Source organism: Episyrphus balteatus, chromosome 2 (genome assembly GCF_945859705.1).
Source record: "Episyrphus balteatus chromosome 2, idEpiBalt1.1, whole genome shotgun sequence".
Taxonomy (NCBI): Eukaryota; Metazoa; Arthropoda; class Insecta; order Diptera; family Syrphidae; genus Episyrphus; species Episyrphus balteatus.
Window position 1 is genome coordinate 70,652,517 of NC_079135.1, and position 24,952 is coordinate 70,677,468.

Sequence of the window (24,952 nt, forward strand, 5' to 3'; positions counted from 1 at the left end):
AAACCAGTGTAATGAAGAAAATCAATCAAAGGTTCCCATTATAAACAATAAAATTCAATTATAACATAGCTACCTGTTACTATTTCTGCATCCACTGATAAACATCAAAGCAATTTCTTAATGTTATCTTCATTGATTGATTTAACTTAATATTGGTTATATATCAAATTTCATTGATCAGTCAAATGTCAAGTTCATATCATAATACAATGAATCAATCTTAATCGCAAACATACTAGAAGTGACAAGATAGTTGTTTTCCATTTCTTTTCTATTTTATATGTATTTATTTTTGTTCTTAAAATTCCATAACACAAACCAAACAGAACTGAAATTTGATAGTTAACATAAGCTTCAACTTCACCAGTCTTTCATCATCTTTGGATTCAGAAAGAATCTCAGTTCAAGTCAAGTACCCAACAAATACGGACGAGTTATTTTCAATCCATCGATAAACTATATAATATTTTCATCTATAAAAAAGTGATAAGGTTTTTCTGTCTTAAGAAACTAAAAAAAAATGAGCTGCCCTTTCAATAGAAATGGGTAAGAAATCATATTTATAAATAATAACTTAAACTAAGGTTGTTTAAGTGAATAAATTTATGTCAATTGAATTACAAAATTGTAACATTTTATCGTGTGTTATAAAATATACGTATAATAGTTAATTGGTTTTTCCAATATAATCTTCGACACAAACAATTAGTTCCGTGATGTGTTATCAATATTCTTATCTGAGAGCCTTTAGATGAAGGATGAAAAATAGTTTTGTTTTTTTCTGGAAGTGAGTGGATTTGAAGATTACACATAATTTTTGTAATCTATAAAGAGTGACCTTTTACTGATAATAAGTGATATGATTGTGATGAGCTTCATTCGATTCAACTCATATTGACGGAACTATTTGGTTTTTGATTTGCGTTTTAGATTGTTAATTTTTTCAAACGCATAAATGTGAATAATTCAGTCAAAACACAATAATCAAGAATTATTCAAATCTTTTTTTTAAATGGTTTTTTAATGTTCCCAAGCTCCAATAGTGCAGGATTAATTCAGAGCTATTGAATATGGCAAGCAAAATTGATTTCCGTTTAGAGGTTATATCTACTTGTAATCTTGAAAAACAACGACTTTTCTTACATATATGTACTTATAATAGTCTATTTAATAGACCGAAGCTCCAAAGCAAAAATAGAACAAATTCGTTCAAGAGTTTTTATTGATGAATATTATTCCTTGGCATAAAAGATCTCTCCAGACAAAAATGCTACTAAAGGGATTTCTGAATAAACGGCAACACTGGTCGGTTTTCAGTTTTTTTTTTTTATTTAACTCAAAAACCAAAAAAGACACTTTTCATAGCAAATTAAATTTTCAGTCACCAAATAATCAAACATAGGTCTTTTGCTTCTCCTAGAAAATGCATTCTTAATATTATGAACTTAACACGGCAATATCTCTATAACCACTCGTACGATTTTCAAACAAAATTTACAATTTATATGCAGAAGCCTTCAGGTTTGATTTGACACCAGTCTCATGGTGGTAAGCCTTTGACCCAAGTCCCATATAATTTTGCCTAATCTACTTTGTGGGGAAGTTATTCAACTTTTTAAGTGATTAATTTCAAGAAGTTTTGGACCTATAAAGCTGTGGTTACGCTCAAAATATACCAAATTTTGTCATCTTTGACTGGTTGTTATAAACATTTTCCATAATATGCACCGGACCGAGGTATCAGCACATGACTTTCAAAGCCGCAAACTTGGTTTTAAACTACTGGTGTCTAACTGTCTATCCTTACAACATCTCAAAAAATCAGTACATTGCAATTATTACTCACACTTTGCCAAACAATTTTTGTTTAAACTCATTTGGGGTTTTTCTCGTTTTTCAAGAGAAACTTTTCGTTGGTCGTTGATTTGACATGAAATGGTATTTAAGGCCATTCAAAATATTAAATGTTTTTATATGCAATAGACCAGGGCCCTATTTCACCAACTTACAAATTTGTAATTACAAGTAATTTTCACAATATTTGTGAAAAAATCGATTAATTTTGTTTCACCAGTTTCTTGTGATCACAAAATTGTACTTGTAATCTACAATTTTAAATTTGTGAAAAAATCCATTTTCTGTTTCACCAAAACTTGTATTTTACAAGTAACAAATTTGTAAGCTTTCAAGTTTCTTGTGGGTTTCTGTTTCACCAAAAAAAAAAAGTTAGAAGTTTGTATTTATTTGTGAAAATTTTCTACAAGAGTCAAGACGTATGTCATTTTTGATACAAGTTTGTAAAAACCGTATTTAGAGTGATTAAAGTGTTTAAAATGGCCTTATGCCGAAGGCCATTATTATTATTTTTAGAAAAGCTATGTTATTATTATTCAGGGTTGTAAAAATGCATTTGAAATTAAAAAAAAATCATATATTGCAAGTTAAAAAAAATTTCATAATGAAAAAAAAATTGCATTAAAAAAATTTGTATTGCAACTGAAAAATATTTGCATTAAAAAAAATATTTATTGCAAATAAAAAAATTAGCTTTAAAAAAAAATGTTATTGCAACTGAAAAATATTTGCATTGAAAATAATATTTTTATTGCAAATAAATATATTTTGCATTACAAAAAAATTATATTACAAATAAAACATTTTCTGCATTAAAAAAAATAAATGCAAAATGTGTGTATCAAATATTTTTTTTAATATTCATCGAATCCCTTACAGTTTTGACTTTTTTGAAATAACTAATGTAGGTATGGTCAGATACCCATTGTAAGGGTAATGAAAACATCACAAAATATCTGTTTAAAAATTTTTCCTGATCGCTATAACCTGCCTCCTAAGTATGAAAAATTCGTTCTCTTTTGATCAAAGAGGCTTGTTTTTATTTCTCATATTTGTAGTTCTTCATTCCTTAAATTATTTTATTAATATTCCTCACTATTTACAATATTATTATTTTACCTTTTGTTTTACTTCTATAAATCCATGGATGTCATTATAAAATAATCCAGCAATACAAAAACCTTAATACATATATATTTACAATTTTGTTTTTCATTTAAAAAATGTTCTTATTTGATTAAACTACTAAGATATGACAGTATTAGTTATTTGACAATTTTCCGTTTAAAATAGGGTTGCAAAATAAGAGCTCAAGTTTTAAAAATGGCAATTCTATTTTTTCATATTCATTATCAACTTAGTTTTCATTTGAAACCAATTTTAACCTCTGTCGTTATGAGTTAAGTAACTCAACGGTCACCGCTAAGACTAAAACGAGCTTTACAAGTTTGTGAGATAAACTTGTTGTTTACAAGAAAAAAATATATTTGGTGAAACGATAATTCTACAAACTTGTGGTTTTCAAAAGTTAGTTGTAATTTTTTTTTTTTCGATAATTACAAATTTGTGAATTACTTATTTGTACTTTGTGAAACAGAATTCCATTGTACAAATTTGTACTTGTGATCTACAAGTTACAAATTTGTGCTTGTAACTTGTAGTTGGTGAAATAGGGCCCAGGTGTAATGGCTGTCGCTTCACCTATTCGATCCGTATTTATTTGAAAAGGTACATTTCAGTTGTTTCTTGACAAAAAAATTAGGAATTGCATATTATCAAAGGATTTTACCTTTACTTTATTTTATTAGTAGCAGTGGCGTACGTTGAGTCGCCGGGGCCCCGGGGTAAGACTAAATTTTGGGGCCCCTTTGATATATGGGGCCCCTTAGTTAAAAAAAAAAATTACGTATACGCCATAGGTTTTTTTGTATGGCTTATTTATTTTTAGGTTTATTTTAATGTTTTAATATGTTCGTAATGCACTTTGCTATACTTACTTAAAATGTCTCGCATAAAAGTAGTAAACACTTGTACTAGGGGCCCCCAAAATTAAATATTTAGAGACCCCTAAAATAAAACTTTTTTTAGCTTAGAATTGATAGTTCTTGGGGCCTCTGTTCTGAAGTAATAAATACATATTTTATTTTCCATCATCAGACATATTTTTTTTTTATTTTGGGGGCCCTGAAAAATTATTTTTAAAGCCTCAAAATTAAGTGCTTAGAGGCCCTTAAAATATAATATAATTTTTTTGGAGCCAAGAATTAATAGGTATTGGGGCCTCTGTTCTGAAGTAATATTCGGAATGCCACCAATAATGTAATGTTTTTATTTTGGGCCCTGATGTATTCATCTTGGGGCCCCTGAATTTATATTTAATTTTCCATTTGATTGTTTTGAACCACTTTTGAAGATCCTCAAATAATATTTTTTTTGTTTTTTTGGGGCCCCTAATGTATTATTTGTGGTGGCAAAGATTTTTCAAGTAATATTTTTTGGGGCCCTAAGATAAAATTATAATTTTTCTTTTAAAAAAGCAGTTTATTTGTTTTTGGGGCCCCTGGGGTAACTTTTTTTAAAATCAATATACATATATTGTGTGGCTACCAATGCATTATACATTACACTGAATGACATAATTTGTCTCCCTGGTTACTTCGTAACTCAATTTATGCTAACAGTTTTTTTCCCTGCATTGTCTCCAGTGGGGGCCCTGGGGTTGGTCGGGGGCCCCGGGGCACCGCCCAGCTTGCCCCAAGGGAGTGTACGCCCCTGATTAGTAGGTACAAAGTTTGGACGTACCGGCTTCATACATGAAATGCCCCTTGATTAAGAAAAAAAAATCTTCAATTTTTTAACTTTTTTTTCATTGATTTTAGGTTAAAATTTTGCTATAAAAAGTGTCTTTGAACCATTTCAAAGTTTGGCTTGGCTTTTGAGTTAAATCAAAGTAACTGAAAACCGACCGTTTTCTCAGAAATGAACCAATGAATTTAGTAGCGTTTAGTAGCGACAAGGCGACAAGGCGACAAGGCAACTTAGTGACATAGCGACATAGTGACATGGCGATATGGCGACAATGCGGCATGGCAACAAGGTGATATGGCGATAAGGCGGCGCAAGGCGACATGGCGACAAGGGGACATGGCGACATGGCGACAAGGTGACATGGCGACAAGGCGACATAGTGACATGGCGACATAGTGACGTAGTGACATGGCGACATGGTGACAAAGCGACAAGGCGATATAGTGACATAGCGACATGGTGACATGGCAACATGGCAACATGGCAACATGGCAACATGGCGACATAGCGACATGGTGGCAAAACGACAAGGTGACATATCGACTTGACGACATAGCGACAGGGCGATAAGGTTAATTTGGCGACATAGTTGCATAGCGAAATACACAAATTAACATTCTGAAGGAATGGAATGATGCTGTGTCATATCCCCTAATCTTAAATACCTCAATCTCGGCGATGGATATAAGCTTTTTAAACTTACCACATCAGCTCTATTTTTGGAGCGTTCTGAGTTCAGAAAAAAAAAACAAACAAAAAATGAACAGAAAAGTCTCCAGAAGTTTTATTGATCGAATCGTCAAGATTGATGTCTTCAGGCTTTGGGAAAATGACAGAGCATCAGTCCTTATATTCAGAATATGAATTTGTGTTTATTTAGCCTACTCACATTAATTGGACAACTCGGGATATTTAACCTCCCGAAAACCATATAAGGCCGTAATTTAAAGCTGCCAGACTTTTGAATTCCTCATAAGAACACATAAGGCTATAAAACTGCATACTTCCACTCCCAAAATTTGCTGAAGGCTCTTATAGACTAAAAGTGGTTGTTTTGTTTTAATGGATAGAATTTTGACTTTTTTTTGTTATCTATTTAAACAAAAATTAATAAATAATTTTGTTTTTTCCTTAATAATTGCAGTAATAACCATGATGACAATGCCATTCCTCTTGGATCTGATGTTGGCATGATCTATGGTGAATATCTAATGCTGGAGAAGGTTCTATCAGCTCAACGAATGCTCTCAACTCAAGACAACCGCACTGTACATGATGAACATTTATTCATTGTCACTCATCAAGGTAGTAAATTTGTTAAGCCTTTAATGATTTTAATTTCATTTTTGTATTATCTCTTTAGCCTACGAATTATGGTTCAAGCAAATCATTTATGAGCTAGATTCTATTCGTGAAATGTTGAATGAAGAGAAAATTGAAGAATCAAAAACTTTGGAGATTTTGAAGAGACTTAACCGGATTGTTTTAATTTTAAAGGTAATATTCAATTTAGTAATTTATACATAACTTGCAACCATGTCAACCACTATTGTTAGAAATGGGGTGCCTATTCTTAAAAAAAAAAAAATCAAATTTCTTAAATTGGATCCTGTCTTTTAACATGATTGTTATTCGGAACTCTATTGTTAGCATATTATTCATTTAACTCATATCATTTACCCATTATAGTAATTTGTAAAATTAGCCGTTTTTTTATTTAAGGGGGGAAATCCCTCTGGATGACGAGTTTTTCAAGAATTATTTTTATAAAACTGAAAGCATTAATAAAAATTTGGAAAAATACATGATATTATTGACATCATGAAGTGTTAACACAATTTTTTTGAAGTAATAAAAAAAACAAAATGGCGGCTCTACAGCCGTTTAAAGTTGATGCCTCGCGTTTGCGCCGTGCAATGCCCAGGTCAAGTAAATTATTTATAATCAAAAGAGAAATTTTTTCCATTAAAATATTTTTATACGCACTGCATGAACCTGAATTAAGCAAAAAAAAAGTGTAAAATAAAAATTAGAGACCAAAAAAACGAAAAAAACATAATGTTTTTTTATAAACAAATTGTAAAAAAAAAAATATTTATTATAAAAATTATATTGATCTATTAGGTTCATGCAATGACCAATGAGTAATTGAGTAATTTGCACTTTATTTCAAGTCGATAGCTTCATTAGTTTTTGAGTTACGTTGCACGGCGCGAAAAAAAAACGTGTTTCGAGAAAAATTCGTTTAAAGTTTTCATTTTTGTACTGTGGTAGGCTCGGAACGCTTGGGTTTCAGGACTATCTGGAGACTTTTGAGGCTTCATTTAAGGCTAAGACCACTAAAATAGTTTCTTCGGTTGATAAATCATTTTTTTAGGCAAAAAATTTACCTATAATGCAAAAATAAAAAAATTCCAGAGGGTTTTCCCCCCTTAAGTATAAAAAATTCGAATACCCCAGAAAATTGTTTGAATGTTTTACTTGCGATATAGGTACTATAGGGCAAGTTTAGGATTCGTAAAAAAAATCAAATTCGAGATAACAATTTTACATGACATTACGATGATGGAGAATGCCAAAAAAGTGGGTCCGGCAATTCTGTCTGTCTGTCTGTCTGTATATTCCTCGAGCTAGAGCCTAAAAGAGTGAAGTGATTTTCTTCAAACTCGGTAGTTAGCAGTTTTTGGTGATTCCCTTGAGGGGAAATTAATTAATTTTTTCAAAAAACGGCTCTAACGATTTTGATTAAAATTTGTGTGTGTAGTATTACACATAAGAACCAACTTTTGAAATAAAAAAAATATTTTTTGTACCGTTATTTACGGTACCTGTCATAGAACGGTTTTTTTGGTTTCTGAATATCTCGTAAAAATTAACCCGATTTAAACAAAAAAAATTATGCAAAAGCGTATAAGTAAAGGTAATATTAAAGATTTAGAAAATTTTCAAACAACGCATTTTTGGATTTTTAAAATATATTTCAAAATTTTTTTTGAAAAATCAATTTTTTGAAAACGGGTTTTGAAAATTCGTCTTTATGTGTAAATAAATTATTTCTTCAAAATGGCATACCAACTTATTTTTTGAAAAATGGTAGAAATTTTTTATATATAAAAAAATTATTTTTTTAAAAAACGGCTCTAACGATTTTCGAAAATTTTTTTCTAAAAATAATTTTTTATACAAGTAATAAAATGGCATACTTAATTTTTTATAAAACATAATTTAAAATGGTATTTAGTCCATTATAAAAACAGATTTTATTTATTTTTTCCACTAAGAACTTATAAAACTCCATAAAAAAATATCAAATTTTAAATTTTACCTAATTTTGTTGAATAAAAAGCTTTAACACTAGAGTAGCTTTTAGCATAAGAGCAAGTACGTGAATAAGTACGTGAATGAATATAGTGTTTAGCAATTACATTATATACAACATTTGGGTTATTTCACGGGAAACCGACAATGTCGTGGGTCGTCAAATTTGTTCGTATTTGGTATAATGTATATTCCTCAATCGATTCAAAAAATATATCTGGAAGGATTTTGAAATTAAAGGCCTGATAGTGGAGTTATAGGCTTTTAAAGTTATGGACAATTGTGGCGATGAGTTCATTTGAAAATTTTAAATAAATTAAACGAAATTGTAGGAAAGGGCCTTAGTTTGAATCATTATTTTTTTCCTTTTCGTGACACGAATTTATCCCGGAATTTACCATCTTTTTTTTAAAAGGATGCGTTGCATTTGTTTTTTCTTAATACGAAACAAATTTATTCCTTCCAAACAACTTTCAAAAAAAAAAAAAAAAGGATTTGAAACAAATACCTCAAATTAAATCAAATTCTCAAAAAAAAAAACAGTACTGGATTTTATTGGAGTTCTCAAAAAAAGGATTGATAATTTTTTAATTTTTTTTTATTATTTTTCGATTATGCACAAATTTTAAGTCAAAAAAAAATTTGAAAACAAGTCAACTCGTATCTTCATTTACTCATTACATATAAGTTTTAATTTAAAAACCAAAATACAGAAATTTAGCTAAGATTCACGCTTAAATGTATAGACAAAAATTTCAGTTCAAATAATATTAAAAACCTTAAAAAAATAACAAATGAAATTTTCAAAAATTTCTTAAGTCGGCATAAGCTACTCTATCTTATTGCCACATAATGTAGGTGAGTATTTAATCTTTTTTTTGTCTATCGATTTAACTTTAAAAAAATATAATTATGTATGTTGAAATAAGTAATTCTATCAGCAGAAAATAGAAAATGAATGAAGTCACTATGGTGTATACGTAATATTTCATTATTAGTTCGTAATGTACAACATTCTTGAGTTTTGTTAGCAAATCTAGGTTACATTTTTTTGCTTCAAACCCCGTACATTTTTTCTCATAATTTTTCTTTTGGTGCAATTTAAATTAAAAAAGTTCTTTTTATGTAAAAATTGAACTTCTTAAAATCTCACACAAATACCTGTTTGATGTAATCAGCAACTTAAACAATTATTATCTTTCTGTATTCCAGCTTCTTAATGATCAAGTTCCAATTCTTGAAACGATGACACCACTTGACTTCATGGAGTTCCGCAACTATTTGGCTCCAGCTTCTGGTTTTCAGAGTCTTCAGTTTCGTTTGATTGAAAACAAACTTGGAGTGAAATCTGAGAATCGTGTTAAATATAACCAACGATACTCTGAGGCTTTTGGTGGTGATAAATTGGCTACAGATGCTATAAGTGGATCCGAGAATGATCCTTCGCTTCTCGATTTAATTGATAGATGGCTTGGAAGGACTCCCGGTTTGGAAGTTGATGGTTTTAATTTCTGGCATAAGTTTCAAGAATCCGTTGCCAAGTTCTTAGACCAAGAAGAAAAAAATGCTCTTGTAAGTTTCTTTTTTTTTCTAAACAAATTTGATAAAATTTAATTTGATAAAACCTTTCTAGTTGGAGAAAACAGAAAACGCTCGGAATTACCGACTTATGGATATTGAAAAGCGCCGTGAAGTCTATCGCAGTATTTTCGATCCAAATGTACACAATGCAATGGTGTCACGTGGTGATCGTCGATTTAGCCACAGAGCAATGCAAGGAGCCATTATGATTAATTTCTACAGGGATGAACCTCGTTTTAGTCAACCTCATCAAATGTTGACACTTTTGATGGATATTGACTCGTTAATTACAAAATGGCGATGTTAGTACAGATATTTGTTTTGATTGCTGAAATTGTTCTATTAAAAAATTTTGATCTAAATAGATAACCACGTGATGATGGTGCAAAGAATGATTGGATCACAACAATTGGGAACTGGTGGTTCATCGGGTTACCAGTACCTTCGATCCACTCTAAGGTATTTATGTTCATGATTTTTTTTTAATTTTTTGGAAAATTAATGATTTTTTGGTTTATTTTTTTTAGTGATCGATATAAAGTGTTTTTGGACTTATTCAACTTGTCAACTTTCTTGATTCCAAGAGAAGTTATTCCTCCACTCAATGAACATATGAGGCAAAAACTTAAGTGATGAGTGTCCTACTTCTTAAAATTGTTTGACAAGTTACTGCGGATCGAAAGTTCTGTCAATTTTTTTTTTTTTTTTTTCAATAAAAAGTTTTTAAAAACAATAAATATTCTCAAAATCTAAGTAAAGTCAAATGACTGTGGGTATTTTTCAGGAACTAATTTGTACTGGTAACACGGAAAGGTATTCAATATGTATAAAAGATCATAAAATTTGTATTTGTGAAACAATGTTAAAGCAATGACTAACCTAAATGTGGTAATTTGAGAATTATTGACTGTGTGGTAGATTTTTGTCAATTTAACCATTAATCATCGTTATTAAACTAGCAATAAAGACGTAAATACCACCACCGGAGAGCAACTTTTTCATGAAAATCAACCCGATCATACCTTTTTGCGTATTGGAATAGGTATCTCGGGTCAACAAGATTGTCTGGAACGGGTCAAAGCAACACAGACTTTTGTTTAAATGTCTTGAATGGGATATAAGTTCATAATGCAATTGTTGAGTAATGTCCCACCGAATTGCGAATTGTGATTGTTTCCTTTGGAGTTTTGTATGTCCGCCTGTAAGAAGGATTGTTCAAATTTTTTTACTCGTCTAGTTCAACGTAAAAAAATGTTCCCAATACAAAATTTTTAAAAGTCAACAAATATGTTTTAAAACTGCTGTAAGTTGTCGTTGAGAGTTAGCTAACTTAAAAAAAACTCAGGAAGCCTGATAACAACACGCAGCAGTTTTACTCTAAAATGGGCAGGTACTCTTAAAATGTGCTAACCCGAAGTTTTTTAAAAGCTATTAAAAACAGTTTTATTGGCATGAAAATGACAGTTAGAACGCTTCTCAGAAGAGAAATTCTTTTCTCGATTTAAAATCAGAAGCACTTATGCATTAACACTAAAATATCAACAAAAAAATATTCAATCATTCTTTTTACTTGCTCTATAGGTACGGTGACCATCCGTCCCGGTTTACCCGAGACTGTCCCGTATTTCTACAGCTTGTCCCGTGTGTAAGTGTCCCGTATTTTGTAATTTGTCCCGTGATTGTCCCGTATTTGCAAATTCTCTGATTTTTTCATTCAAAACTTTAAAAACTTTGTACGAAAAACAATATAAACAGTGGTTTCAAATTAAAAGTTTTTCTAATTTTTTCGTATAAAAGCGTCAAGCCTAGTTTGCTGCCGTAGCAAAACGAAAATTTTTCTGAGTCTCCCAAAGTCAAAAAACTCTTTTGGAGGAAGAAAAATTACCTGCACCGTCAAGTATGAGTGACAAACTGAAATGAAAACTCTCCAATTATTCTTGCACAGGTAAGAATTTCGTTGGTTAAGCTACGTAATGTGCAACGAAAAGTACAATTTTCTTTTACGATTTCGTTGAGCTGGTTTTATAATTTTCAATTCGCCTCTAGACTAGGTTTTAGTTTCTAAAATTTGTCATCAATTATTTAACTCCAATTCATATTTGCCAGGTTGAAAATCTCTATCAGAGAAATTTTTTCGAATAAAGAACAGAAGAGTAAAGAACCCAGCTAAATTTCAAAAATTTTAAGGACATGTTAGAAGTTTATTTAAAGATTATACAATTTTAAAATCATTTTGAATAAAATTAATTTTTTTACGATTTTTTACGATTTTTTACGATTGAAAAAATATTTTCTTAGAAGTGATTAACAGTATTTACTTATTAAGTATAAAAACGCTTTCTTTATTTTGTATATGACTTAAATGATTTCATCGAAAATGCTCCCATAAAATCGTTTAAGATATCTTTATATTAAAATCAAGAAAAATTATGAAATTATGAAATTTGAAGAATCAATATTTTCAAAACGATCCGAAAAATTTTGTATGTGTCCCGGGTTTTGCTTGTGGAAATATGGTCACCGTATCTATAGGGCAAGTATCAGAATCAACATTACGATGATGGAGAATTCCGAAAAAGTGGGTCTCGCAATTCCATTCGCCCGTCTGTGCTTCTGTGCGTCCATCTGTACACATTTCCATAGCCTTAACGCATGGACGGTTTCTCAAATTTTATACAGATGATTTTTATAGAATTCTGAAAGTTGTTTTTTTTTTTTTTTGTTTTTTTATATATCACTTATAAAATGTACCTACCTCCCATACAAATTTTCAAGTTTTTTCTCAATTTGGTAATATCGTTAAATAACGACCAACAGGCAATATACCCGATAAAGAAAAATTAAGCCCAATTTGCTGACACGAAACTTAAATATTTATTGCCTTCTTTTTCCTCTGCGTAACCTGTCACATAAGGTTATGGCCCTTAAATCCTTAAGTTTGGTTTCAGCAAATTGCTCCAAAAAATATTTATTTTTAGATGACAGTTTGCTCAATTCAGTCTAATTTCATTTTGAGAAAAAAAAGATTTTACTTTACTCAAGTGACCGCTCTTTTTTTGTTGTAAAAAAAAACATCACTTGAGCGAACGCTTAAATTGACAAAAATCTCAACCTCAGTTATGACTATGAATTTCGCTCTAATACTTTCTGTATAAATTTGCGTGTTGAGTTCGATTAGCGAAGATCGATGTGTCGTTAGTGGGCATGACCAACTTCTAATTCTTTTCGATGTGAAACTCTGACTAATTCTATCACGTTCACTGTGGTGTATACGTAACAAAAAAGATTAAAATTAAAAATGAGCATGGGCGAATATTTGCTTTCTATATACCTCTTTTACCACCCTTATGACCCAAGGTCACAGGAACCCTAAGATCTAATTTGGCATGGTACCAAAGTACCCTCAGCGTAGGCATGCTAGCTTCGCTCGTGTAAGCCCGTCGGACGGGGAGTTCTTGCTTCGCTAACTTCGAAACGTTGCGTTTTTAAGACCTCTCCTTGCTTATTTCCATTGGGAGACATGAAGAAATTTGTTTGAGCACTCAAACGTAAGGCGGTTCATGGATGTCGAACGTATGTACATTAGGGTGGGTCAAAAAAAATCGAAATTCTTTTTTTTTGATTTGGCACTCCGAAAAATCGATTGCTAGACACCTCTAGAATATACATTATACACACCAAATATGAGCCGTTTATATTAATGGAAAGGTCTTCCACTTTTTAATTTTCCATTTTTACATCAACTCAAGTAGCACACTTGTGTATAAATTGGTGTAAATTCATTAATATTTTGGTGTAAAATTGAGAAAATTGAAAAAATATGGTGTATTTCTCAAAATTAGTGGTATAAAAATTATACCACTGTCTTTTCTGTACAAAATTTCAACATTGTTTTAAGATTCCGTGCAAAAAATACACCGATATTCAGTTGTTTTTATAATATACCATTAATGGTGCATAAAATTATTTGATTCTGAAATCAACCAAAACAGTTTATTTTGTACACTCTGTTTGGTGTAGGAAGCACACCCTGTGGACATAAAATTCACCAAAATGCATATGTGGGAGACGCCATATTTTTCAATGGACGCCATTTAAAAATAGAAGACAGCGATTAATTATTTTATTAAAATAGTATATTTATCGACCTAATAGTCCCGCATTCTTAGTTTTTTCGATTCATTATAAAAAACTTTTCTTAAAAAAATGTAAAACAACACAAAAATTATAATTTTTGAAAAATGGATTCTTAAAATCGAAAAAAAAATCATTAATTCACTGACATTTTTGAGGCGCTCGATTTTTAGAGGGGGTAGCATCTAAAATTAGTAGATAGAATGTGTTTCGTTTTAAAATTTGGCAAACAAAATCATATTTAACCATTGGTTTCTTATGGCAATATTATGAAAGTGAATAAAAATTCATTTTCATTTATTTCATAAGAAATGGTGTGAATTAGAATTCATCAAACTGTTTGAGATAAAAAATAAACTTTGGTTCAAATTTTAAATCAGAATAATTTAAATGGTGTATTTTATCCATAGATTTATTGTGTATTTTTCAATTTCAAAGGGATAATTTTCACCAAAAACAGATCATTTAATATACCACTAGTGCCATTTATACACCAAAATCGGTATATTTTTTTAACCACCGGAGTTTATTTTATACGAGAAAATGGTGTATTTTTTATATTCAAAAAATACACCAAATATTTTGGTGTATCTTAGACTTTTGTGCTACTTAAGTGCATACGAAGCCAAATATGGTTTTGTCTGTTTGTATGCACTTTTCTCTTCTCTGTCACAAAAAAATGGTAAAGATTAAATACAATCCTCTTCTTTAAGTTTCTGAGAACCCATAGAGATAGTTTTTTCGTGTGTCCGACACAAAATAAATGTGTATTTTATGATCACAGGTGAGTCGATCAGTCGTGTGCATTGAAATCGAAAATGTAGAATATATCCATACTTTAAGTGTTAATTACTGCGTTTGTTTGGAAAGTAAAGTGGAATTAAAAATTTATTTTTGATCGATTGTCTAATTGTGTATGCTATGAACCAATTTTTGTTGACAAAAAATTATTGGCCTGGTCTTGGGAGGGCAAAAAGTACGGAAGCCATATTTGGCTTCGTATGCATTAAGGGGTTGTAAATCTACACAATTTGTTAAATTTTTTTGTTGGAAAATTTTGTTTCTTTACATTGTTATTTTGCTTGGAAGTTATGTTTTGCTTCAGAAATGGAGCCCCTTCGCCTTTAGAGACATTTTTCTCATGTTAACCCCATTTCCAGCGGCGTAACCTTTAAAATTTTAGGGGGAGGGGGGCTCACCAATAATATTTTTCAATAATTTTATTACTTTATAGTTTTTGTAAGATCTGGGAGTGGGTGAAAATGTTGGAGCAAGACTAACTTCGACAGTGGAAAGAATGTGAACCAGAAGAAATGTTTAAAACGGACGAAAACAAATTGCTTTTCTCGGTTCCATGTCTTAAAATGAGCCAAATTTGAATTAATTCGTAACCTTTTGTAATACAATGTATTTTTTTTACTTTATTTTGTTTTTAAATGATAAATATTTATCTTTTGATGTTTTTAATTGTATTTTTTACATAATCTGAATAAATAAAATTTGTAAGATTTCTTACCTCTTAATGCATACGAAGCCAAATTTGGCTTATAAACAAATTTTTTAAACAAATTAATTTAAACAAATTTTTTTAATGAAAACCGTTTTGAAACAACCCAAAGAACCCATGTAAAGCATTTTTTAATTTTTTCGTCCGCTAATATTAATTCATGCAGTAGAGGGTTAAGTGACCGTTCTATACTTGTTGTTAAAAAAGACTTCACTTGAGCTTATGCTTCAGTTGTTAATGCTAGTGCTTAAGTTAAGAAAAATTTCTTCTTGATTTAAATCTATGAATTCCCTTCTAACACTTTTTTAACTCGAGTAGCGAATATCGATGAAATAGACAAGTGCAAAATATTTTTGAAAAATGAAATATATCAGCAGGAAATGAGTGAAGAGGTAATTAAGGACTTATAGACTAGAAGTGGGGTGTGGTGGGGAAAACAGTTATTTTTTACGGTTTCTCTCAAATAAATTTACTGTTACAAACGTGTTGGAAGTGGGCTACAACTACTAATACTACTAACTACTAATCGATGTAAAACTCTGACCAATTCCATTCCGTCACTGCGGCGTATACGTAACAAAAAAATATTAAAATTAAAAATTAACACGGCTAAATATTTCCTCTCTCCACTAATGAGCCTAACGAATAAGTCCAGTACCTACTCCTGAACAATCTCGAATTGTATTAACTACTATCGAAAAAAAAATAATTAAAATTTAATTAAAATTGTTGATAAGACCTACAATATTAGTTTAGTTCAATCTTTACATGATCTTAAAAAAATTGAAAAAGAATTAGTAGAGTAACTAAAGCAAATTATTAGGGAACCCGGCCGAACAGCTCTGATTTTGACGATTTTTTTTTTTCAAACCTAGGTAATTAAAAATACTTTAAAGTCTACAGATTAAAAATTGCCGATGTTGCCGTATATTTTTTTTTAATTAAAATTAAATTTTTTTTGAACAAAACCATTTTCTTTGTTTAAATTTCATAAAACAAATGATAGCAAAAGATTCTCTAGGTAATTTAAGGAAAAAAAATATGAGGGAGTAAGGGACAATCTTCCATCGTTTAAGCGATAAATGCAATTTTCTCACAATCTGACTTCAAACACAAAAAAAATATCTTGAAAACAACGGCAACACCATACAATATTTTAAAATACATTTTTAAAAAGCCAGAAGCTCATTCGTATCTATTAAATTTAGATCCACTTAATTAAATTAAGAGTTTTTGAAAAAATGATCCTCAAACTCAGAATTAAAAAACAAAAATGTTAATAAAAAAAATTGAAACGACTTTTTTCCAAACTTTTTCTAATAAAATATGAATTTATTTTTAAAAAATTTTTGACCATAAATATTACCAGTTAAATTCCGAAGCAGAAAAGGTAATATATATCACACTTTTAAAAATAAAATTAAACATTACTTCAATTTCAATGGGTTTTTTTGATAAAAACTGAATTTTTGCATTGAAATAATTGATTTTCCTAAAGATTTTGGCAAATAAGAACTTTAAACTTTTGCTAGTTAACTTTCAACAATAAGGGTTACTAAACAATTAAAAAATAACTTTATATTTAAATGTTGAACTTAAAAAAAAAAATAAGTTAAATTTTTTTTCAAAACTTCTATTAAAAAATGTTCTTCGAAAATGAAATACTTTTTTAATTTTTTTCATTAAATAAATGCATTTTATATTACGAAAAAGTTTTAAAAATGCATGTTAAAATTTTTTCAATATTTTTTTTTTAATTTGAGTTTAAATTCCATTTTTTCAAAAACCCTTTCCTCAATTTACTTAATTCTAACATTACAAATATGAATTAGCTTCTGGCTTTTAAAAAATGCCGTTGTGTTTAAATATTTTTTTTTGTGTTTGAAGTCAATTTGTGTGAAATTGCATTTATCGCCCAAACGATATAAGATTGTCCGTAACTCCCATATAGTTGTTTTCCTTTAATTGCCTAGACAATCTTTTGGCATTAGTAAATTTATGAAATTTAAGCAAAATTTTTGAAAAAAAAAATGTTTTTGTTCACAAAAATCTTCAATTAAATTTAAAAAATCCAAACGACAACACCGGCAATTTTTAATCTATAAACTTTAAAGTATTTTTAATTACCGACGTTTGAAAAAAAGATCATCAAAATCAGAGCTGTTCGGCCGGGTTCCCTAATATTGCCATTGTTTTAGCTTCAGTTACTCCACTATCTACAAACTTCTTATTCGGTAATCGTATGTTTATTAACAAAAAAAAATTAATTTAATCAATTAAGCTTTTTTTAAATGGTGCGTTCACTACTGAACGCTATTTTTATTTAATTATTAAAGATAACGAAATTGCCATGATTAAATTACTAACAAACTTATACACAAAGTAAAACTTTGCAGTAAAGTTCTCGCTCGCATCCACTCACTAGGTTAGGGATATCAAAAGCAACACCCTCAAATAAACCAAATTGTACCTGCGACCATATACCCCAAGACCAACACCACCCCCTGTGAGACTTTCCATACACTCTCTCTCTCTCTCACTCTCTTTCAATGCGTGTTGTGTATTTGTCTTTGTTATTGTTGTGTTGCCGCGAAAACTTCAGATGCTTCCGGAGTAAAAGCTCTCTTCGTGTTACCTCTCAACCTCCACTAAATCACAAGCATCGGATGGAGCACATAAAAGCACACCAGTTCTACAGTTGGGTATTATAGATTCTATATATGAAACTAGAGTGCTCCTAGTTTTAAAAATGCCCCCCTTTAATGCTCTCGCACACCTACGAACTTGACACCCTAACACGGCAAACACATCCGTCCACAATGCAGTATAATTTCACTCTCTCAGTTCGTCAGTTGTGAATAAAACGTCGTCGATTTCAGGCAGGCATTTTTCCGAAGCCAAAGGTAGTACATATACAACATACGCAGAGTTTAGAAGAGAAAAAAAAAAAATTATTGCCTTCAAGAAAGGTTTCGGTTTCAAGTGCTTTAATAAGGCCAAGTTGCAATTTGCCAAAAAAAATAATATTATTTTTTTTTTTCATTCTCAAAACCACCCCAGGCTTTCTCCCAATGCAGTGCTAAAGAGTCCTTTGGTTTAAAACCTTTTTTTTTTTTGGTTGGTGATTAAAAATTCTCATTTTGGAAAAACTCACGTTTTAGTGTGTTTTTCTTTCTTCTTTTTTTTTTAATTGTGTGGTTTCCTGTTTTGCTTACCAACTTTTCAACCATCTTGACTCTTTTTGTATCCGTGCATTATATTTTTTTATGGACCAACAAAGGTTGATTATATAGATATACGAGTAGATCCGCATCCGCACACACCGCACCTATTATTAGCTTTTGGTTCACATCAGCCATCACAATCACAATATTTATGATGATAATGATGCAGATTGGTGATGCAGTGGTTGTTCGTGTCGTCGCCAGTGATTGATGCCCGGATTAAAAATAATACATGTCGCCTCGCATAAGTGTCGGCAGTCTATAAATTACCCCTAAATCGAATCGTTAAACAAACAACTACCTCGCTATCACATAAATAGTGTTGCCCGCCGTCTTTGTAATCGCTACTGATGATGTGTTTGGGGTATCCTACTGTCCTATTATAACAACTACTGTCGACTTGTGTAAGTGGAGCAAATAAATAGAAAAAAAAAAAAAAACTTATATTGTGTCTCCCAGTGCACCCCAGAGTATAGGTATATGCGAGACTTGAGTTTTCCTTTGAAAAGGGTAGTTTGACCACTATTTCATTCTAGAAACGCGAATAGAGTATATTCGTCAATGAATAGAATTTAATCGTTGATTTGCGCCATTCAAGTGCTTTTAGGGTGTTTTATTGACATAAGCTGGGTTGGTGAATACATTTTTTTAAATTAATTGAAGCGCGCTGTGATAATCGCTGGCTGGGTGGTAATAAAAAAGAAATTCGTCGTCGTCGTCGTCTAACGTGCGATAGTAATATAACAGTCAAAACGAACCACATCCGACAATCAAGCTGATGACGATGTTTTCGATAGGAAGAATTATTATTTTGGTGCTCGGCGTGTATGTCTCGTTTATAGGTGAGTATTTTTAGTTACTTTAAAACACATTTAATTAAATATTTATATCAAACGTTGGGTGACTACTGAGTTAACCTATTTTTTGTTTTTTTTTTTTTCAATCACTTTTTTTAGTGAGTTGAAATTTCTAGGAGTTGTTAATTAATTCTTAAAAGTTTTGAAACTTTTTCTTTTGTAACATAAAAAGTCAATTGAAAAAAACTAAAGTTTTAAATGGATTTTTTAGAACGGGAAAGAGGTTGAAAAAAATGCTTTCCAAGAAACTACCCCCAAAGTATTCTGTCACTATGTTAAAAAGGCGTGTTTTATATTTTTCTCTCTTAAAACAATTTTCTTAGTAGTTTTATTTTAATTCAAGAAATAATTTTCAATGCTCATATATGGAATGAACTGTTTAATAGCCATTTTTATGTAAATTTGTTGCTACACGGTTAAAAATTCTGTCATAGTTTTTTAATAGAAGCCTTTTTCAAAACAAAAATTATTAGTTTGTAATAATTCGATTTTATTACACAGTTTTTTAATAATTTGTTTTTATTAATTTCAAATACAAAAAATTAAAATGTTGTAGTTTCAAATGCAAAACATTAAAATGTTATCAAAAGTATTGAAATATAAACTTATTAAAACTAAATAATTCCTTTGCACCTAAATTATAACTTTTTCTGGTTAAGAATTGAAATAAAATACTCGTCTTCTTTTTTTTTAATACAAGAAAATCAAATTTTAGTCAAACTGTATTAAAACCGTAAACGAAAATGGAAGCCATTTTTAAAAAGAAATACATTTTTTTGTGTCTGGATTTTTAAGAAGTAAGAAAGAAAATACTTAATATAATAAAAAAATAATAAAAAAAAAAAAATATCATTATAATAAACATAAACTTTAAATTGAGCAATAAGTCCTTGATTTCTATTACAAAAACTTTTGTAAATTTTGAATTAGACTCAAAAATATATGCAATCAAAGTATTAAGTTTATATACAATTTTGGTGTTGCCTCACATATAACCCAAATTTTCGTAGAATCTACACCAAAATTTTCGTAGAATCTACACCAAAATTTTTAACCCTGTATTCAGGCTGCAGAATGGCTGAGCCTGCATTGGCTGATAGCTAGGGCAGTAAAAGTAACGACAAAATGAGTACCCGCATGTATACGTTACTTTTGATACTAGTGCCCGCATCAATAATATCGTTACTCGTTACTTTCGTATGCTTCGTATATTTCGTATGTTTCGTGTGTTTCCTATGTTTCGTATGTTTCGTTACTTTCGCATGCTTCGTATGTTTCGTATATTTCATGTATTTGATACGTTTCGTATGTTTGGTATTTAAAGTACCTATGTTTCGTACGTTGGTATAATGGTGTAAACATTTTTTTTAGAAAAAAAGCAAAAACAATTTGTATAGTCTAAGCTACATTTTAAAGCCATAAACATTAATTTAAGTAGAGGTGTTCTCATGTTATAAGAGCTTGAAGGTAGCTATACTGATTTTTTTTCGATTTTTTTTTTTAATCAAACGTGGAAACTTTTTTTTTATTTTTTTCCTAATTTTTCCACAAAACTTTGGTAATTTTTTGTTTATATTCGTTCAGTAATCTTATCACAATTCTTTAGAACAATTTTTCATTTTTTTTTCTATTGAGAGTGATTTTCAAACCTCGTTTTCTCTGTTTTTTTTAGTTGAAAATTTTGCACTGAAAATAAACAATTTTTTTGAAAAAACAATGGGTATATTTCGGCCACATAGAGAAAATACTAAAGCGTCTCTTTTGATATTTCTGTATAAATAATTATCGATAACACAACGATATCTTGGCACTACTGCTTTTATCGAGACAAAAGTAATCTCCACATAATTATCTGGAGTTAGCATTCCGATTCCGAATACGGTTACGATATCGATACGAGATGCTATAAATGCGACAAATTGAGTGTATCACTTCGTTTCGTATCTCATAATGATTTAGTACTGAAATTGGAATGGGGTCGTTACTCGTATGCTTCGTATATCGCATTTTTCGTTACTTCAGTACCCAGTAACGAAACATACGAGTAACGATACTGTTTAGAAAGTAACGTTTCGTTACTCGTTACAGAAGTAAATACCCGCATTTTAGTAACGAATACATACGAATACGAACTGAATTTCAGTTTTTAATTCATTTTCTACAATATGGGAAGAAATTATTTTCATATCGGTTATGCAAAAAAAGATTGAAATTTGTAGTTTTTTTTCATGCGAAATGTGGAAAAATTTTTTTTTGAAATAATTTATTTTAAAAAAATATGTGCACATCAAGAACGAATCAGGAAGTTTGACCCTATTGTAAAAATTAACGAAGAAAATATAACAAAAATAATAAAAAATCACTTTTTTTTTAAAGTGGAGCGATTGAATATAATTCAATGTTAAAGTTCAAGTGACCTCAACTCCAAAAGAAATACATACATGCTCATTTTATAAATAAGTACAGATTTTATTGAATTTTTTTAAATAGGTAGGTTTTAGCATCCCTGGCATAAGAAAAATGTATGAGAGCCTTCTTTATAATAATTTTTTTTTACTATCAGTTTTGAAATTTTCGAAAACAATTTTTTTTATTTTATTTTTAATTTTTGACAATATTTTCCTATTTTTAATTTTGTAAACGATCTTCAAATAGAAGTTTTATGTTTTAATGTTTTATTAAAAGTTTAGACTAAAAAATTTTTATTCACCAACATTGATAAAAAAAATCGTATTTTTTTTTGGTGCAAATAAAATTAAAACCTACATAAAACCCATAAATATTTATTTTCATAAAATTGTATGAAAATCGGAATATAATTTCCATTTATAGGAATTGTAGATCTTTTAACTATCTAAAATTTTAACTATCAAAATTTTTTTCGAAAAGAAGTTTCTTCTGTAAGAAATCATAAAAGCCCAGAAAGAGAGCAGATTTTTAAATGGTTATGGAATCGGAACAAATTTTCTTCGCTAAAATTGATCCCGCACGCAAAACGTTTCAAACCTCCTGACTGACGTTTTTGTTATCACAAATTGTTATATAAACTTGGGCCTGCCAGTTGATTTGAATCGGTACGACCTGAACGTGCTAAAATCACAATTTGTCCTCCAATTCAGTTCTGGTAGGAGATAACTGGAAAAAAAACCGCAATCCGCTAGTTATCCAATGCCTGTTTGTTTTTTTTTTAAATAAGCAGTTTTTTTCAAAGTTGAAACAACATTGATTTAACTATGCTTTTTTCTTAAAAATCCCTAGTATTTTAAAATTGTCATCTTCGACTCATTCACTCGAAAAATAGTTAAATAAAAACAATTTGAAAATTGCTTTTAAGTTGTTTTTCACTCGACTAAATTCTGAGAGAATGGTCACACTGATCGCTTGTAAATTGTTTTTTTGAATAGATCCAATATCTTACTGGAAGCACTTTTTGTAGGAAGTTAGATTTCCCATTAAAAATAATAGACTTAAAAATGGAATATTTTAACATTTAAACAAAATCGCATATTTTGAACAAAGATAACACAGCCGCACAAAAAAAAAATAAAAGTTCTGACCTGGGGTTGCGACTAGGGTTTTCATATAGTTTTTGGGTCGCTTAAACTAATCCGAAGTCTATTTTGCCGTATTACGTCAGGTTTTGGAAATATCCTCAAAAAATGTCTAAACTCAAAAACCTTACGTGATACGGCAAAATAGACTTCGGATTCGGTTTAAGCGACCCAAAAACTATATGAAAAACCTAGTCGCAACCCCAAATAAGAAATTTTGTTTTTATTTATTTTGACATTTTTTGAGGATATCTTAAAAACCTGACGTGATAGGGCAAAACTGACTTCGAATCTGGATTCAGCGACCCAAAAACTTTATGGTTAACATATTCGCACATCCAGATCAGAGAAAAAAATAGACTTCGGATTCGGTTTCAGCGACCCAAAAACTACATATATGAAAAACCTAGTCGCAACCCCAGGTCAGAACTTTTATTTTTTTTGTGTGGCTATGTAATCAGAATAGTATTCAAAAACATAAAACAGAAGCTTTAAACCCATATGAATATTAATCTTTCCACAGAAAATAGAAATCGAATGGTATCACTGTGGCGTATACGTAACATTTCATTATTTTTTGCTCTGAAACCCTCTTTCTTGCTCTAAAAGCCTATGTATCGCTTCCAATGCATTGGTAACAACAAGTGACAAGTTTTCAATTTTCGAGAAAATTCGAGTTCAAAATAAATTTTAATTAATATCAATTTTTTGTTCAAGTCCAGAACAAGAACAAAAAGAATTTTTTATCCTCACTTTTTCAGTTAATTCTAATGGTTGCCGTGAGGAATATTGTTGGAAAACATAAAATTCGTGTCCAGCACCCCAAAAGCTTAGAGTAAGAACAATTACATCAGAACCATCCACACAATTCAAAGGACCATGTTAACAAAATTAAAAGAAAATGTCAATTGGCAATTTGAAGAAAAAAAAAACAGCATCAACAAATATGAAGAATTTTATATTTTGTGACAGTAAATTAAATAAACTTCTTCACACATAATCGCATATCCCGAAGATAATTATTAATTAATCGATAACCCTCCTTTAAAATCGACTTGACACTTTAAACACAGCCCGTAAGTTATTCAGAGTAAATATTAATGCCAACGAAAAATAAACCTTCAACACCAGAAGCAAAAAGAATTTTTAAAAAATATATAATTGAACTGGTGTTTATCTGCAAGGAGAAAATTTTCCTCTCTTCTTAATAAATTATGAATCACGCATTTCACGTGCTCATTTAACATAAAGGTTCCTGCATTGCTGTTATTTTTCGATTGGTCTCCTTTTTATTTGTTTTTATTTTTTCGTCATCCATCGATTCTTCAAAAAACAAAATTATAATTATGTCTTTCAAACAGAAAATAGTAATCGAATGGAGTCACTGTGGCGTATACGTAACATTTCATTATTTTTTTTTTGTTGAGATGCACTTTATTCGTAAGTTTTGTAAGTAAATATAGGTCATATTTGCTTGCTTTTAAAGTTCCATTATTGAACTTTATTTTCGAATGTAATTATTGAGGAAATTGTTCAAATTTCAAGGATCTATATTCTATACCAACTATCATATTTGGGTAACGAGAAATATCAATGATTTCGTTTACAAAAAAAAAAAAATCTTTAAAATCAAGATGATTGAAAGAAATGAAAAAAGTCCAAAGAGTTTTGATTACACTTAATGTGCCCCGAGTATCTACAAATAATGATAAACTTTAACAAAACTAAAAGAAAATTAATTGCGGATTATTCTTCGTTTCGCTGTCTTTGGTCTTGGTTCAGTAAAGGACATTATTTTAAACTGATTAAGTATTTCCTCCGCCAAGAATAAATTTAAAATCGTTTCAAAAGCAAAAAATAATACGCTTCAGTTAAATTTAAAAGGTATAGTTGATTTATCATCACAATGTTATTAATGCAGCGTTTGAAACGAAAGGAAGAAATTTACACTTAAATATCAATTATATTATTTCATTGAAGAAGAATTCATTTTTAAGTTTAACATACCTTTACGAGTATTTGAATTTTAGATTTAGACATTCTGTGCATTTTTGTGGATTTTTAACCAAGTTTTTTTCCCTCTAAGCACAATCTTTGAACATAAACTTACGACAAAGA

At 30.0% G+C, this 24,952-nt stretch overlaps 2 protein-coding genes and 1 long non-coding RNA gene across 3 annotated transcripts in view; 2 read left to right on the plus strand and 1 right to left on the minus strand.

Moving 5' to 3' along the window:
- Positions 1 to 357: 357 nt before the first annotated feature.
- On the plus strand, positions 358 to 10,272 carry LOC129911549 (tryptophan 2,3-dioxygenase). The gene is made up of 7 exons (XM_055989383.1): positions 358 to 546; positions 5,807 to 5,967; positions 6,026 to 6,159; positions 9,193 to 9,552; positions 9,614 to 9,863; positions 9,927 to 10,020; positions 10,089 to 10,272. The coding sequence occupies exons 1-7, from the start codon at positions 521 to 523 to the stop codon at positions 10,192 to 10,194; spliced, it is 1,131 nt and encodes a 376-aa protein (XP_055845358.1). The 5' UTR covers positions 358 to 520; the 3' UTR covers positions 10,195 to 10,272.
- LOC129911552 (uncharacterized) lies at positions 9,644 to 11,144 on the minus strand. Its single transcript, XR_008771656.1, has 2 exons — positions 10,584 to 11,144; positions 9,644 to 9,889 (listed from the first exon to the last, which is right to left on the minus strand). It is a non-coding gene; the product is annotated as an uncharacterized LOC129911552 (long non-coding RNA).
- A 6,882-nt stretch (positions 11,145 to 18,026) lies between these two features.
- The window catches only part of LOC129911550 (integral membrane protein DGCR2/IDD), a 49,002-nt gene continuing 42,076 nt past the window's right edge, over positions 18,027 to 24,952 (plus strand). The window contains exon 1 of the mRNA XM_055989385.1: positions 18,027 to 19,268. Within this exon, the coding sequence (XP_055845360.1) occupies positions 19,205 to 19,268 (64 nt within the window). The 5' untranslated portion in view covers positions 18,027 to 19,204. The remainder of the gene's footprint in view (positions 19,269 to 24,952) is intronic.